The sequence below is a fragment of the Mchenga conophoros genome, linkage group LG7 (assembly GCF_057382185.1).
Source record: "Mchenga conophoros isolate Kocher_MC1m ecotype Shallow Benthic linkage group LG7, M_conophoros_male_GT1.1, whole genome shotgun sequence".
Classification (NCBI taxonomy): Eukaryota; Metazoa; Chordata; class Actinopteri; order Cichliformes; family Cichlidae; genus Mchenga; species Mchenga conophoros.
Window position 1 is genome coordinate 8235970 of NC_140532.1, and position 17581 is coordinate 8253550.

Here is a 17581-nt window from a genome sequence, read left to right on the forward strand (position 1 = left end):
TGTGAGCCACAGGCCAGTAAAGTCATCATGCATGATAAGTGAGAGCAACACAAAGCAAGCCACAATTCAGTGTCTTCACGTTTGTGGTGCCGTTTGGTAAAAATGAGTAAGACGCCGATGAATCCACACAGTTTCACCGTTATCATGTTTCTACACCCACGAGTGTTATATAGATTTTATTTTTCTCTTTCATTACAAACATTTACAAAGATGACAGCCTTAGTATTAATGAGCAGTTGAGTACAGCGGTGCTAGAAATGCCGAAGCCTGTATAAAGTCGGTGGTCCTATGTTTGTAGCTGAGCTCTCATACGAACAAGCCCAGAATACGATAAGGTGCAAATCATCTCTGTAGAGTTTCGGGTCTGTACACTATAATAGATCAGTCACAAAATCCCTCATCGAATGCAGGCAGAGATACAACATTTGTGATGTCTATCATTTAGAAATAGTGCTTTTCCTGGGCCAATCTGAGGTAGACATAACAAAACCACTGAAGCAAAAAGACTGGTGTTTTTGAAAGATGGCAACTGAGACAGACATTCTTTTGTAATGAGCATACAAGCATAAGAGCTAACGTAGTAAGTCTGAAGCAAGCTGCTTGTTACATCGTGACCTTCTCCAGTCTACTGACAACTGCACAAAAGATCTTACCAGGAGCGATCAACAATTATAAATTAAACAAAGCAGGAATCAACTTTGACATTGTCCTCAGCAGCAGACACGTTGGACAGAGAGCCGTCAGCAACCGCTGCTCCTGAAAGCAGCACCGAAGCCCCCAAGAGCAACATGCCGGAGAGAAGCTGAGATTCTGAGCAGCCGACATTCATACAGTGCATTTCAGCATACACAGCAGGCCTAACACTAAAATACACACTCTGTTACAGCAACTTCACACACACACACGCGCCTCCACAGTTATTGCTTGAAAGCAGAACACGCATACAAAAACACACAACTCCAGCCAGTAGGTCAGTGCTGCTGAGTGGAGACAAGCAGCAAGGAACAAAAAAAAGTTAACATGCAGGCACCTTTAAGTCTGCAGAAAGCACCACGATTTGAAGAAAATAACACGTTAAGAGTAATGTGGCACAGGACACAACAAAACAAAAACACGACTTCACGTAAAAAAAAAAGCCTCTCAGATTGCCACATATGCCGTTTTCAAGATAAAAATATGCAACCCCGTGACTTAAAAATGACGACACGTCGAAAAATACTGATAAATGAAACAAAGTCAGGGCTTAGACCTCGGCTGTATTCCTGCTGCACACATTCTTTGGTCATGAATACATTAAATCCAACAGACTCACAAACGCTCTGCCGCACAAAGGAAACGCGCAGTAACTGATCCGAAGGTCTGTACAGAAACACGCTGGTGCACGAGTCTTTTGACGGAGGGTTTTTCTGATTTTTAAGATTAAAAATCCCTAGAAGGATGTTTAATCATTTCCACTGCACAGTGTTGCAGACAACTTTTTTTTTATAGATTGCTGAAATCCTGAACCCAACAGGGTTTCACAGCCTCGTTTTGCCAGCAACTAAGTGTGTGCGTGTTTTTTTTTACACTTTGAGAGGTGACGTATAAAAAAATGCAAGATCGCTTAAGTTTTTAAGAGTTTTCTTGCAACAAAATTAGAACTCACATATCTTTGTGATGGGCCTGCTGCAGAGCTTTGTAGCGATAAAAAGCAAATACTAGTTAACTGCATTTACCTTTGCAGGGCAGATTACAACATCACTTTTACAATACTCACTTTTGCAGTGTCTTAACAAATATGATGCCAAACATTTCACAACGTATGCCTTATAACTTACTAGTGGGATACGAACTTAAAAGAAATGGTAGGTGTTTTGATTTTCACTGTCTCCGCTCTCTGGCAGTCCACAGGAGTAGCAAAGGCACAAAAACAGATACAGACAATCCCAACCAGTCCTACCCCGACCCATCGCACGGCTCCGGTGTTTCCTCAGCAAAAATTCTTTCCTCGTTACCCTCCACACCAGAGTCAGAGGTCACATTCAGGTGGGAGTCTTTGCACAGCGTCTGTCCTTTATAGTGCACATTAAAAATGACAAAGACATGCCTTCTTCTGCCCATTGGAATAGAAAGGGTAGGGTAGGGATGAAGGGAAGGGTAGGGTAGGGATGGGGGGGAGGTAGGAGTGGGCGGGTAAGTAGGGTTAAAGAAATGAGAGGGGGGAAAACAAAAGAAAATCAGCCTTGGAGCTCCTCGAAGCATGTCTCACACACGCGTACTGGCTTTTTAGAGGATGGAGTGAGGGCGTTCCTTGACGAACACTCGGCACAGAAGATGTTTCCACAATGTCTGCAGTGGTGCTGGACATTCAGAGAGAAGAAGAGAGGCTCAGGGTAAGGAACGACTCAAACGTGCTCTCTTATGGGTTAAAAACAAAAATAATACCCACCTTCCTGACTGTGACGGTGAAGCCTTTCCCACAGGCCATGCAGTTCTGCACTTCATGATCCTCAGCCCACTTTCTGGTCAGACTCTGTGACTGTTTGATCTAAAAGGATCAACAGAAGCTGGCACAATCAGACAACGTCTAACTTTATCGCTATGATAAAGAGCCTCCTTTTTCATCATCTCATTATTTTAGAATTTCTGAGTTTTGGTGCTGACCTGAAGCGACTGGTTCTCTCTGCCGAGCTCCTGCATGGCAGCCGTCGTGTCATCCAGTTTCCTCCTTAGCTCCACCACTTTGGCCTGGAGCTTCTCGATCTCACCTTCACCCTTCACGCACCTGAAACACAACCGTAGAGTGACGTCATCTTATTTAATGGTTTAAGCTTCAAAATGCATTTCCTAAATGGGTAAGATGATTTCATTTGTTAGGAGGTGTGACAGTTTTTTATAACTACATCATCACATGAATATAAAACGCTTTTAAACATCATTTAAAGTTTTCTACTATAAGCTAAGTTTAGCATTCAGTTCCTGATGGGCCCAATTACATGTTTTCATTTGTAAGGCATGACTGAAGCTCGTGATGGTCACATCCACAGCCACGCAGCTGATCTGCTACCTGTCTGCTGCTCCAGCCTGTGGGTGGCTTGGGAGTGGAAATGGTTTAAGTGCAGAGACCAACCAAATCGAATTAACCATCTGCTGTGACGCCATGAGAAGGATTGTTTTTTTATTTACACTTTTTCTTAAAATAGCCTATTTTCATGGTTATGTTTCTTGGATATTATCTGCATCTTTTTGGGGGCATAATAAAACCTGCATTTTAGAAAGTGTGCCTGTGCCTGTACATCCTTGGTTGTTTGGCTCCTGACAGCTACTGAATTTTACTTGGAAATGAGGCGTATCAGCTTTTCATAGTGTGGAGTTTTATTCAGTCCAGCTCAACAATCTTTCTGTTGTTATAACTGCATTTTCACCCTGAAACTGATCTGTAGGCAATTTAACAAAGACAAGCTCTCGGTGTATTAAAAAAAAAAAACATTATAGAAAGTGGATATATTTCGACTTGCACCTGCTGGCTGATATTTATTTTGTTCATTATTTTTTTCCTTTTAGAGAATTTCCCACTTATTTTTGATTTGCTGTGCATAAAAAAACATTGAGCCAATTTAAACTTATGGAGTTTAAAGAGTTTATAAAGCACTGAGGATGGTAACATATACAGTATTATTTCTTTTTTCTTGGAACTGAATATATGACCAATAAAATACTGTGAATGGTTCTAAAAGCAGTGAATTTTCAAGGCGGTCAAGGATATTTCATACCTTTTCAGGTTTTATAGCATCTCTGCTAAGCAAAGTGTCAAAGGTCAAAGAGAAGTAATATCAATTCACCTTTCCAAAAGAGCCCGTCGCTCGTCCTGGTTGTTCTGCACGGTGGCCTCCAGCACAGCGATTTCTCCTCTCAGCTCATCCGTCTGTTTCTCGAGTTCGCTGACTCTCCGCTGGCTGCCCTGCCATTCCCTCTTCAACGTGGCCACGTTTTCATTCAGGGCTGTCACCTGCAAACCCATCTTAGCTTCTGCCTCCTCCCCACGTTTCACCTGCTCTTGCCATCTCTTCTTCTCTGCTGCCTTTTGATGGAAGAATTGACCGTGTCAGAGAAAGGAATAAGAAGGGAAGCGCCTAATACTGTATTTCTTGGGATTTGGGAGCCTACCAGCTGATCCTGAGCGTCCCTGATTTGAGCTAGGAGCTGCTCCTCCCTCTCACTCCTGCCGTCCTTGGTGGTCTGGTGCTCCTTCTGCTCCTGCTTGAGAGCACCCTGTGCTGCCTCCACCTGAGCCTGCAGCTCAAGTTTCTGCTGGATCAACAGCTGTTTGGCTTCCTGCAATTCGCCGAGCTCCTGAGAAGACACAGTTATGGGCATCGAATTGGTCAAGTTTCAGTGACAAAAGAAGCAATAACTCATCTGTGATCTCTTCACAGCTATGATGTCAAATTGCTGGCTAGAATGCTGCCTTGCGGCATCCCTGACACACCAACATGAGAAATATCAGTATGAGATATATCAATATCTAATATCTTAAATCTTAAGACAAACACTGCTGCTTGTTAAGCAGCGTGACTGACCTTCTCGCTCTTCTCTGTTAGCGTTTTTAACTCTGAAGTCAGCCTGCTGTTGTTCTTCTCCAGGACACTCTTTGCTTTGTTCAGCTCCTCCACATTGCTCTTCTCCTTGTCCAGCTCCTCCTTAACTTGACCCTGAATCAGTTGGCACGGTTTAGATTAAATGAATTGATAACTGTGAACATTTAGGTGTTAATAGTTTCCCAGACCTTTTGCTTCTGCAACTCCTTCAGGGTTTGCTCCTTCTGTTGGAGCTTCTCGTCCCGTTTGGCAAGCTCCTGCTCCAGCGAGCTACGGGCTGATTTCAAGTCCTGGATCTGGGACTCTAAGCCTGACTGATGGGTTTGATTAGCAGCCAGCTCCTCCTGAGCCACGCTCAGTTTCTGCTCAGACGCCTGCACACAGAAGAAGTTTGAAAGTCACTTAGAATCACTCACTGCAAAATCCGTGAGTATAATTTAATACATTTCAATCTGAGACTGAGAATCACCTGAAGCTGCACTATAACAGCCTCGTCTCGCTTGCATTAATGTACCTTGAGATCCTGACGGAGGGCAGAAACCTCAGAGTCTTTTCCGTACACGTCAGACTGAAGCTTACTGATGTTTTCCTTGCTTTGCTCCAAGGCCTTCTGCAGCTCTGCTGTCCGGCTCTTCTCGGAGGTCAGCTCCTGGCCGAGCCCTGACACCTGTGCCCTCAGCTTATTTTCTTCTTGTGCCTGGAGATAACAGTTAAAGTAACAGACTGTGATGGATTGTCCACTGTTACAAAGCTCAACTCATTGAGAATGACTTGTTTCAGTATAGAAACACTGACCACAATGTTAATGAGGAGATGTACAACGCTTGTCTCTTTTCTTAGTTTAAAGACAGTACTTACTTTCTTGACACCAGCTTCCTTTAGCTCTGTCACTTGGCCATTCAGTTTCTTAATCTCTTCTTCCAAAGATCCCTGGGTCATCTTCAGTTGCGTCCGCAGTTTTTCCAGCTCGTTCTCCTTTTCCCTCAGTGTCTCCCGAGTCTTTGTGTGCTGCTGTTCTAATGAGGTCAGCTGCACTTTCAGCTGCTTCTCTGACTGACAGTTTCAGAAACAACAGATGTTTATGTGTTGGATTTTAAAGTCTATAACATTTGATATTGCATTTTCTTTTTAGACGCTTACCTCTCTCATCTGCTCCAGCTGTTCTTTGGATTCCTTCATTGCCTTTGTGATGGACTCATTATTTTTCAGAAGCTCCTGTCTTGCTTTTTCATTAGACTTATCCTGGGGAGAGATGGAATCATGTGAGTAATTGTTTCCTAGAATTTCTCACAGGCTGCAGATTAACCAAACCTACCTTCTCCTCTATAGCTGATTTATGGTTCTTCCTCTCAGTGTCCAGTTGACTCTGACTCTCTTTCAGTGCCTTGTTAGCCTTTCCGAGACTCTCCTGAGTAGCTGCAAGCTCCTTTTGTTGAGCCTTTTTTCCCTCTTGGGCCTTTTGTAACTCTGCTGCCAGACTCTGAGCTTTTTTATCCAGCTCTGCATGCTGAGACTTTCCCTCCTGGGTCACCTTTTCCAGGTTTGCCTTCAAAGTAGCAATCCCCTGCTCGGATTGTGCTAGCTTCTGTTGGACATCACTCAAGGTACCTGCCTTTTTCTTTAATTCCTCCTGCAGACTTGTAGCACTTGGCAGAGGAAAGACAGGAGGTTATTCAATAAAACACAGAAAAATCAGTAAAATACAGTTACTCTGAAAACTAAAAAGCACAATCTCTCACCCTGCTTTCTCAGTCTCCAGCGAGCGTTGTAGCTCCTTGGCTTTCTTTTTAACTTCCGAACTTTCCTTCTGCAGCTGCTGCAGTTCCTGCTGCGCCTGATCCCGTGCAGCCTGCATCTCCCCTACCTGTGACTCCAATTTCTATTAGAATAAAAAAACCACGTTAACTTATAAAAGCAATACATGGATTCACTTTCTAGGTGTTACATCATTCAGATCAAAAATAAATCTCTTAAACCGAGAACTCAACGCAGACCTTGCCGAGTCCCTCCAGCTGCTCTATCCGCTGCTCTGAGGCCAGTAGCTTGTCTTTGCATTCCTTCAGACTGCTTTCTAGTTGTGTGCACTGCTCTTGTCTCTCTTTGAGCCTTTGGCCATGATCCTCCAGGTTCTTCTGAACCTTATTCAGCTCCTAAAAGGGACAGCAAGGCAGAGTGAAGGACAGCAGCAATAAAAAGTTGAGCAGAGGTGGAACAGACAAAAAAAAAAGAAGCACAAAGTCAAATGAAACTGTGAAAACTGTGTTTCACTGTTTTGGTCTTCAAAGGAAAGAAATATGACACATTACAAAGGAAGCAGTGGGGCGCTTTAGCCAAATTTTAACACCAGTGGTACAGAGAGGAAGCTAACCTGCTGCTTGTCCTGTAGTGCATGTTGGGCAGACTCCAGGCTGTTCTCGAGGTTTGCTTTCTGTGCAGCCTTAGCTGCCTCTGCAGAGAGCAACAACTCTGTCTTTGCCTTCAGCTGCAGAAAAACAATCTGTTATTCTCACTATTTAAACTAAAGACACAACGTAGTGTGCTTGGATCAGTTAAGCAGCACGTGTGCAACACACCTATATCAATATCAACACATTACAGTCAGACACGTTTATCAGAGGCTTACCTGAGTATCCAACTGGGCCACTTTCTCCTTGCTCTCCGTGAGCTGGGTGGTGAGTTCAGTGACTGAAGTCTCCAGGGTATGAGCTCGGTCCTGGGCCGAGCGGAGCAGAGTCTTCTGCTCCTGGACCTGCTTGTGTAGATTATCTTGTGCTTGCTTGTTGCTCTCTGATTGGTTCTTGAGCTTGTCTGTCAACTGCGTTACCTTTAAATCCCACACATGAAAAAAAGTTATAAACTCGGGGAATGACTAAGAGCTCAATGCTGGTCTTTCTATATGATGCAATGTTTTTTTTCCTTCTATACAACAGTAAAGGACATGAGGTGAGGCAATCTAGAAGAGTGTGTGTGTGTGTGTGTGTGTGTGCCCACTTGTTCTTGTAGTGCATGGTTTTTCTCTTTAAGCTGGTTAAGGACAGCTGTCTCTCCTTCCCCGGCCTGGATTTTGGCACACAGGTCCTCTCTCTCAGCTTCCAGCTGGCTCACTGTGTCTTTACTCTTCTGAAGCAGAGCTTCCAGGTTCTGTATCTTCTGGTCTTTATCTCCGATTTGACGCAACACCTGCTCCAGGTCATTCTAAATGACAAGACAAACAAGACTTTTGATATTTCGTTCATTTTTTTAAAACTGTAAATCCTTTATTTCATTGGGGTTGTGATGTGATACACATGGAAAAATGTTGACTTGAGCTGAATCTTTCCGTAAATAAAATCTTATTCCATCATGATGAAATTAAATGTGATTTCAGTTAAATACTCAAATTAATAAATCTTAAACACAGCTGTCTTTTTATGCTTTGTGCTTACTGACGATATAATAAATGTCTGAGGTGAGAGGTTACAGAGGAGCCTTACCTGCGCCTCGCGGAGTTTGCCGTTGGTGTTTTGCTGCAGTGCCTGCAGTTCCTGGTGCTGCTGCTTGGCTTTCTCCAGCTGGTGCTGCAGGTCTGTGCTCTTACTGGCACTCTCCTTCAACTGAGGCAAAAACAAATGAGCATCATTACTAACTTTATTGCTTTCACACTGTTTTTTGCCTATACACCTAACATCAGGTAAATTTGTTAACCATTTGTTAACCAATACTCTAAATTATACACCACCTTTCTAACTCTTTCATCAAGATTTGTGTGTGGGCTTTTTTCTTTTGTTTTTTGGGGGGGTATTTTGTCCTGTCCATCACTGATTCCTTCCTGAATTTTAGTCAAATAAACAAATCAAAAGTATATTTGACTATTTTTCAGTGCACAAAACTCTATCTGCAGATATTCTGATGTTCGCTCTTTCCAATTCCCAATTTCCCTACAAGAATCATTAAAGCTCCAGCAGATGCCCACCTGTTCCTCTGCACGGGAGAGTTTGAGCTGCAGGTCGGCTGCTTGTTGCTCGCGGTCCTTGAGTTTCTCCCCCGACAGCTGCCTCTGTTCTTTCAATCGACCTTGCACCTCACCCAGCTGCCTCTCTGCCTCCAACAGTTTGGCATGCAGCTAGAAAAGCGCAGAGACGATAGTAAAGAGTAAAGTAGATAACAAAGGATGACAAAGTCCAAGAGCAAGAAATACCAGATATTTAGATGTGGAAAATCAACTCTACTGTGTTCGTTTTTTTATTCATGTTTTTTGCTGCACTTTAAACCAATATTATGGTTTAAGTCTGTTTTTTTCACCCTCCCAGCCAAAATATTTGACACGATATTATGTGTGTAACTGAAATGTAAGTAGCAAATTATATTCAGTGTATTTTTTTATACTAATTTGCAACAACGTTCATCTAAAAGCACTTCATGTTTTGAAGAGACGTTTTAGACAATGTATGCAAAAGCACATTTTCAAGAGCCTCTGATGTTTTCTTCTCCAACTCTTTCTAACAACAGAAGCATTTGTGACTTCTTTGCCTGCCTGACTCACCTGACTGATCTCAGTCTGCTGCTGAGCACCTTGGCTTTCCTTTTCTTCCCGCTGCTGTTCCAGCTGTTTCCTCTCAACCTTTAACTCTGCATGCTTCACCTCTAGCTCTGTAATCTCACTCTTCAACTTTGCCACCTCCTCAGCCCTCTCTGAGACCTCCATCTGGGCTTTGTGCAGGGACGCCTCAGCCCCTGTGGCCCGAGCCTGCAGCTCTTGCACTTCTAATTCCCTTTCCCTCAGGCTTTCTTGGACTTCCTTCTTGGAAGCTTTCTCAGCCCCTAGATGCTCCTCCAGATCTTGATACTCCTTCTCCTTGCGTGCAAGCTTTTCAGACAGGCTCTGCAAGTATAACAGAAGACAACATCAGTCAGTTATGCGATCTATGCCAAGACATTTGGCCTTTATGGTGGTGAAGTTTTTCCATAAATTGAACAAAACTTGTGAATGACAAAACAAGAGCAAGCAAAAATGACTGCCTTGTGTTACTTCTTGGCAGTGAGCAGGGTCTTATTGAAAAAGACTGATAATGTTACAGCCGCTAATTAAGTCACAGCGGAACATGAACCATTTGTCTTTTCTAAATTAAAACCGTTAGCGTGATAGGAGTTGCACCACGTCATGAACACACCCCGCCCCGCACGACCTCATGTGCTACGAGCAATGGAAAAGAACAGTGGCCTGTCAAGAGTCAAGAATAAAGTGAGGTATGCCATTTCTAGAGGATGGTTTACAACACAGAGCTGCACAGCACTTGCTCCGGCTGCAAACTTGGCAACAGGGCGACAAAGAAAAATAATGTTGTTAATAGTGAAGCATGCCGCTAACTAGGAAGAGTGACAGGGGATCTGGATTTCACAGACATCCAAGAACCCTCGTTAGATTTTTGACCCCCACTCTGCATTTATGCATTTCCTTCCTTCTCCGTGTTTTTGCTTTTCTCCTCTTGCTCCCCACTTCCTGTCTCTCACCATCTGCTCAACCTTTTTTTTGCCCCTTTTTATTCTCATGAGACAAATATCTGTATCAGGTCTCGGGTGTCCTGTTGTTAGGAGAAGCACAGGGCAGTGGCAACGTGCTGGAGATCCACTTCTCTAATCCCCTTCTTACCAGAAGGCTGGAGGACTGCTGTTGAGAATTTAATCTCTGGCCACGTTTCCCCAGTTCCCGTTGCAGCAGTGCTGTTACCTGTGACTGCATTTCACCCCTGCAGTGCAGCGCTGGTTTAATTATAGTGCCGCGTGTAAGTTTTGCCAACATATCTGGGTTGTCAAAGACAGTTGGTGACAGCAGGGTATTGTGATGAGACCTGATGCTGAGCAACAGAGGAAGGTTTACAGCAGCTGCTGAGACTGAGTAATGTTACTGTGGGAAAAAGTAAATCCTACACATTCTTGCAGTGCAACAGATGTAAAAGTAGACACGTTTGCACCTGTGCTTATTCGTCCAGAATAGCTACAACAGCTGTAGCTGTTTGGTTCTGGTGTGGTGAGCGTGTGTTACCTGACTTTGCTGCTGCAAGTTATTCAAATTGCTCTGCAACTCATGAATCTGTTGCGTGTAGACGGCTGCTTCCTGAGGACCCTTCTCCAGCTCTGCCTTCAGTTGGGATATGGTCATCTGCAGTCCAGTAAAAAGGACACGTTAGACTCTTTCTCAAAGACAAATGTATATTGACGAAACAGACGCAGCACTGTAAAGGACTGGCATAAAATAAAACACAGACTAGTAATGAACAGGCTTCACTTCCACAAAAGCTAATGAGTAAATAAAATAAATTCACAGACTAATAAAAGTAAAGAAACCTCAGACAAAAACGAAACAAAGCTCCAAAGAAATGAAACTAAATTTGGGGGCCAACTTGTTTACCTCCAGTTTACGAATCTTGAGTATTGTGAGTGTTGCGGAGGGGTGCAGTGTGTGAGAAGCAGAAGGAAGAAAGGGAAAAAGACAGAGGGACAAAAGTGAGTCACGAAACAACAGCAAGCAGCAGCACAGAGCTGCTGAGCTGAGAGAATAAAAATCTGAATATTTCACACAAACGTGTTTAATATACTAAAACGACAGCGAGTTGGAGACAGCTGGCAAATTCCTAACAGCGCTCCTCGTCAACTATATCTGACAGCTATTATATAATTAAAACCCAGACCTCTAAATATTCTCAAAATCTGCTTTTTTCAGTGTGTAAAAAAATATGAGTAGGTCTTTAAGATCATTTGCAGAAGGAGAGGTTCAGGGCCCGCGGCTACCTGATAGAGCTCTAAAGATAGTCCTCTCCTTCTGGGAGAAAAATGCAGGAAATAGGGCTGAATTATTCACCATGCATTAATTAAAGGCTGAATTAGGCACAAAGCCCAAAGAACATCTGAACTTTTTCAGAACTTATTACAAAACTGTTTCTTGTCTTTGGTGAACTGTGAAAAGTAAGTCAAATTAAACTTTTTCAAATATTTACACAGACAATGAAAACAATCGTTTTTATGTGACTGTGACAGTCAAGAGCGTCAAACACAACAGGTGTTTCGGCGTTCTAACCTCTGAGGTAGTGTAATTAGCCTGCAGTTGCTCATAATGGTTTTTGAGGCGCTCTGACTCTTCCTCCCTCTCACGGGTCATGTTGTCCATCAGTGTTTGCACCTGGACCAGCTCCTTCTGCAGGACCTCGACATCCTCAACGCCCGGTCGCTGCAGCTAGGGGGCAGAGAAAAAAAACACTATGTTTTAAAAAAAAGAAAAAAGGACCGGGTCACAACAAGTCCAGCAAGAGACAAAAGCTATGTGAAATTCACCAGGCGTGCACACTTTAAAATGCTTTTGAACAGCACCAGTACGATGTTCTGACTTCAGTAAATCCAAGAGTCTACAGCTCAGTGGTTTTAGGATTAAATTTACTGTTAGTTCCATTAGTGGATAGCTGATTTTAAATTGTCAATATGTGACTGAAGTGCAGCCATACATGCACATGCCATACCACTGTGCCCACCATGTTTGAGAGCAATTGTTTGCTTCACATCGTGACCTGTATCGCCCATCTCCAAACTTTTCTCTTCCCATCATTCAGTTTTCATCAGGCCGAAGATTTGTTTGGATTTTTTTAAGAGCAGTCTACTCCGGTCTTCCTGGTCCTGAGCGTAACCAGTGGTTTGCACCTTGTTGTAAACATTCTGCGTTTATACTCCTGAAGGCATCACTTGATTGTAGACTCTGACAATGATACTCCTACCTCCTCGAGAATGTTTTGACTTGGTTAGATGTTGCCAAGTTTTGGTTTTTTTTAAACTAAGAATGAATTTGCGATCATCAGCTTTAGCTATCTTCTGTGGTCTTTCAGGCACTTTGAGCTGGCTAGTGTGTTTCTTCTTTTCTTCTTAAGAATGTACCAGATTGTTGATTTGGTCACTTTTAAAAGTTTTACTCTCGCTCTAATGTTTTTATCTGGGTTTTTAAACCTAATTATAGCCTCCCTCACTTGCGCCAAAATCTCTATGGACCTGATATTGAGAGTTCGAATGAAAAGCTATCAAAGCTAAGATCAATGCCTGAAATCAACTCGAGATTCTTTACTTGCTTAGTTTGTCGTGGAATAATCAGAGAACCATGAAGCTGGTTATCAATTTTCCAATTGTTCTGATCTTATGAAAATGGGGGAATATGAATAAAAATGGCCGTCATTGCTAAACAGGTAATGCAAATTTTTCATTAAGCCCTTTAAATTAAAGCTGTAAGTCTCACTTATATCACATATTGATAGTTTGATTTAAAATCCAACGAAATGATGTAGAGACGCAAAAAAAAGGACCTAGCTGCATTTTTGGGTGAAGCTTCCATAAACCAGTTGGAACAGTTAACACCTGTTCAGGCCAGACGGCACAGGAATATGAGCATAATTGTACGTTTGAACCACACGACTCTATTGCTGAGGCCAGTTCACTTTTTTTGGTGATAAAAGTTTTTTAAGATTCCATTTTTCTCAACATGTCTTTGACAAATGTGTGGACAGGGCCTGTGTTGATCCTTCAGGAACACAGCTCAGAGTCAAACTGAAATCACTGTGGAGGTCAAACTCTAAAGAAAACATTTACTCGAGAGAACAGAATAAATAACAAAAGACACTTGGAGCGTGTTCTTGTACCAGCTCTGTTTGGAGTCGCTCGTTCTCCTCCTTCGCTTCCTGCAGTTGTTCGTTCAACTTGGCTAATCTCTGGTCAGCAGCCTCCCTGAGGCTTTTCTCCTCATCGTAACGGGACTTCAAATCTGTTGGATTCAGTGATGGAAAAAATGGGAAAAAAAAGAAAAAATTTAATCAGATTTATCCCGGAAAATACTCATTCCTTGAGGCTGGGTTGAAAAACGAAAAAATTCTGAATAAGGTCAAATGGATTTGTAAAAGGAAAATAAATAAATGATGATGCAGACCCACAGACACAGGCCTCCCAGTTGTCCGGCCGAACACTAACCTACTATCTCTGTGGCCAGCTGGGCAGCCTTCTGCTCAAACAGGTCTTTCATCTGTTTGATGTTGAACTTCTCTGTCTCAGCTTCATTCAGCTTCCTTTCAAGTACTGAAAAACAGCATGACATATTAGCGACTGATGATCTGCTGTGTAGTTACACGTGCACTTTAAGGGTCCCCTACCTGAATCATCCGCGCTCATCTGCCCATCGTTCTGCGGATGTGAGCGAATGAGAGAAACACTGCATTAGCATCATGTTTTATATTCACAAAGTCACCTCTTCATTAAAACATGTTTTTTTTTTATCTTGAAGCATTTACCTGCTTCAGGTGTCCTTGGACTTTGTCTAACTCCTTTTTTAGCTCACCAGAGAACCATCTTTCCTCCTAACCATGAAAAACACACTCATAAATCAAGTTTGCAGAATCATTTACACCGCTCGCTAACAGGTACAGTTTAAACGCAGCTATACCTTGAGAGAAGTGTGCAGGTCCTGGACCTCCTGCCGCAGCATTGTGAGGTCTTCCCTAAAAGAGAAAAAAAATACCATGTTGATTAAAAAAAACAAACACTAAATTAAACACTGCCACAAACGTACTGAGGTCAGTCTCTATGCTTTGATCAGAAACGCTAATCTCACCTAGTGGGGGCCACGTGAGCAGGGAGGTCTCCGGTATCATGGAACAGCTCATAGTGCTTGAACAGCTCCTCTGCAGAGTTGTGAGACTTCATGCACTGAGGACAGATGAAGCCCTGCACACAGAAGTATGCCATTAATGAAAACTGCTTCAGTTAAAAAAAACATAAAAACAGCAAAAACTAAAAGAAAAAACAAAAGTAGAAGTTCTCAGTTAAAAGCAAAGTGCATCCACATTACCTCAGATGTCTGATCGTGGTTAAGGTCGGTGCTGGGCTGCTCTGACTCTGCATTCTGAGACCCTCCCTTCCCGGGAGTCTGGTGAACAGAAAATAAGACTTTTATGTTGAAGCTCAATACCTCAACGCGACAAAATTAAAAGTCCATAACTTATAAGCATTAACAACACCATTTGTTTTAAGATTTAAAATATAACTGAGATGACTCGTGTTTCTCTTCATCTGTAATATTTATAGTAGTTAATAATCTCTGGCAAAGGCACATATCTGTCTATGTAAAGTCTGACATATTAAAGAACCTAAAGTCACATTTACCCATACATTCATTCAGTAAGTTCTTCTATGCACTTCTAAGCGAATTATCTTCATCAGTTCCACAGCCAAGCTAACATTCATGTCTTTTGAGTGTAGGAGGAACATGCAAACTCCACATAGGAAGGTCCCAGCCAACCAGGAGATTCAAACCCTGAATTTTCTTACTGTGTAACAGTGCTTACCAGTGCATAACCTGACCATGTGGAACTAAAACACCCTACAGAGCCTGGATCTAGGATTGTGTTAAGGCACAGATCTGGAGCTTCGACACTTCTTCAAGGGAAGATTTTTAGAACGCCAAGAGTCATTCTAGCCCTAACTGCTAAGGCCAAACTAAGCTATCGGGCACCTGGGCTTCATGATAAAGAGGCAAGGCAGAGGCCTTTCTAGCAAGAGACACATGAAAGCTGCCTGGAGTTACGAAAAGAAAGGACCTCGACTGTGAGAAACAACATCCACTAACCAAGCAGGAACTATTTGATCTCAATGCTAAGTGTCATGTCAGGAGCACACTTTGTAATCTGGCTAGGAAATATTTTTAAAATTTCCCCAAGACTGACTTTCCTTGTACAGTTCCTATCAGTGCTTCCAGCATTTCACATATATGACGCTGTGGTGCTAGTGTGGCTATGCTTCGGTCACAGATTCAGTTTTAAAAGCAGCAATGATTTACCTAGACTATCTGCCTTTCCTGTGTTATTGCATATCAATAACTATTTAACATATGTGTTTACAAATTTTCTGTGACTTCATGAAATGTGCAAGGCTTTAGCCCACTGGCCTGAAAAACAAACACATTAGCTAGATGTTCCGCAGGTTTTCCATTCACAAAAAGGATTTATTGGTGCAGGTGACATGAATGAAAGAGGTCAAAATTAGTGTTTGTGCAAATTGGGCATTCAGCAAAGACTGACCTAAGTTTGTTTAAAGGCTGACAAAACACTTAAGGGTTGGGTTGCATTACGGAGCAACCTTTAACCCTAGTTCAACAAATAGTGTGTGTGTGTGTGTGTGTGTGTGTGTGTGTGTGTGTTATGTAATATTACTAGCCTCAAAAATAAATATACATACATTAAAAATATACAAAACTGTATTATACTACAGGCCTTCTTCAATAATAGCAACTGCATTACCAGTGGGATTATTATTGTACATTGTTTTGAAATGGACTGGAAATGCAATATTTGTCATCTTTTAAACTGCTGTTAAAATCTGTTGAAATCCCTTTAAGGTCAAGGGTGGTGTTGCAACTGTGATATGGCAAAGGTATAAAATGAACTGCAATCAGTATCTTGTGGCCTGATAAGTATTTGAACCTATCAAATTACCTGAGTGTCTAATCACTCTGTAAATAAGGTGGTTCAAAAGCAACTTCTCTTATATAAAAAGGGGTGAGATGTGAGCTGTCTTCTCTAAACAGAGCATGTCTCCCTTTAGTCCTATTAACCCATAATAATAGCCAAAAGGTGGTGACGGTTACAAAGCTGCTACTTCTTATTTTGGCTGCTCCCTTTAGGACTTGCCATAGGGGATCATCTACCTTCATCTTACCCTATCCATACTATCCCCTCTGTTGCACCAACCCCCTGCATGTATTCAACATATCCAAACTATATCAGCCTTTCCTCTCTAACTTTGTCTCCAAACCACTCAACCTGGCCTTTTTGTCAGTCCCACTGTCTCTTATTACCATCTTATAATAGGACTTTTCAGTCTTCCTGCCATGCTTCTGTCTCAAATCAGCCCTGACACTTATCTAGACCTCTCTGTTCACGATCTCCAGGTATGTTTAACCTCTTCTGCCTTCACAATTTCCCGTCCTTGCAGCTTCGCTGTTAATAATTACAAGGCTACAGATAATGTGTAAAAACACAGAACAAAACAGTACTAAGCGCTTTAAAAATGTACCGACCTAAATAAAAACGGAATGGGTATTGTGATCTAACTAATGTATACAAACTAACGCGAGGAGCGATGCCTTGTGGTAAATGTAGTCTTCTAAGAAGCTAGCCAAGTAGCTGACCTCTGCTCTTTACTCTCACAATTAACTTTAAAGACAAGCAGCCAGTTTAATTAACCCTGCCAGCATGAACAGTTTTGTGTTTACTTGGTTAAAACGCGTGTTTCTACGTTGTGGTGAGCCAGATGACAACACTTCCCAACACTAGTAGGTAGCTAACGTCACTGTTAGCATGTGACGAGAAGACGATGAATTAACCTACCTACTCCTGTAACATAGCTAGCTAACGGAAAGTACGAATAGAAACTGTGTCAATGACTAAATATATCAGATTTTAAAGCTCTCCCATAATGGAATAACCCTTAAGAGGTATAAAATTTAAGTATATTATAATCCACAGACTAGTTTCATTCCTGTCCACTTTAGCATGCTCGTTTTATCCAAGTTAGCATTTAATGGTTAGCTGTGTCAGCCCAACGCAAGGAGCGCTCGATGTATTCACTCCGACCTGCAGGAACTTTTTCAGCCTACCAGTTCTCACTAGCTAAACGTAAACCCGCCCATCAGCGATACGTTTTGTATCAAAACATTCGTCTCCACCACGAAACCAGACATAGACAGGCCTGTGTCTTCTGAGGAAAACATCTCCAGTTGCCTAAACAAAAATCGATCCCGATGATTGCTTTGTCCCCCGGATAGCTTACCATTTGCAGTATCCGTCTGAGCATAGCCTCGATTGTGTTTTGTCCCGTCAAGAAATCCTGACAGTTTTCAAAATGCCAAGTTTACGTCTGTGAACGGCGAACACCTGACCGGACTCAGGGAACAGCAGCGACGGATGGGCGGGTCATGGAGAGGATGGCTCAGCACCAGGAGGATA

General features: G+C 42.4%; 1 protein-coding gene across 2 annotated transcripts; it reads right to left on the reverse strand.

Moving 5' to 3' along the window:
* Positions 1-145: 145 nt before the first annotated feature.
* Positions 146-17542, reverse strand: eea1 (early endosome antigen 1). Of its 2 annotated transcripts, XM_085281824.1 has the most exons (30): positions 17406-17542; positions 14428-14505; positions 14191-14303; positions 14023-14077; positions 13871-13936; positions 13733-13763; positions 13554-13658; positions 13229-13350; positions 11632-11787; positions 10966-10980; positions 10600-10716; positions 9100-9438; positions 8530-8679; positions 8051-8170; positions 7569-7772; positions 7201-7401; positions 6946-7059; positions 6572-6727; positions 6317-6456; positions 5893-6223; positions 5718-5819; positions 5436-5630; positions 5092-5274; positions 4766-4951; positions 4560-4691; positions 4147-4332; positions 3822-4060; positions 2644-2764; positions 2429-2527; positions 146-2339 (listed from the first exon to the last, which is right to left on the reverse strand). In XM_085281824.1, the coding sequence occupies exons 1-30, from the start codon at positions 17427-17429 to the stop codon at positions 2217-2219; spliced, it is 4203 nt and encodes a 1400-aa protein (XP_085137950.1). In that variant the 5' UTR covers positions 17430-17542; the 3' UTR covers positions 146-2216. The 2 variants fall into 2 exon arrangements, with proteins under 2 accessions (XP_085137950.1, XP_085137951.1); XM_085281825.1 differs by lacking the exon at positions 10966-10980.
* Between the last annotated feature and the right edge of the window lie 39 nt (positions 17543-17581).

Bases quoted from the DNA above. Each gene is read 5' to 3' on its own strand.
- eea1 (XM_085281824.1), bottom strand. From the start codon at position 17,429: ATGCTCAGACGGATACTGCAAATG. The intron at 14,078-14,190 runs GTGAGATTAGCG...TTTCTCTTTTAG, and splicing joins GCTCACGTGGCCCCCACTAG to GGAAGACCTCACAATGCTGC. The intron at 13,659-13,732 runs GTAGGGGACCCT...GCTGTTTTTCAG, and splicing joins GATGAGCGCGGATGATTCAG to TACTTGAAAGGAAGCTGAAT.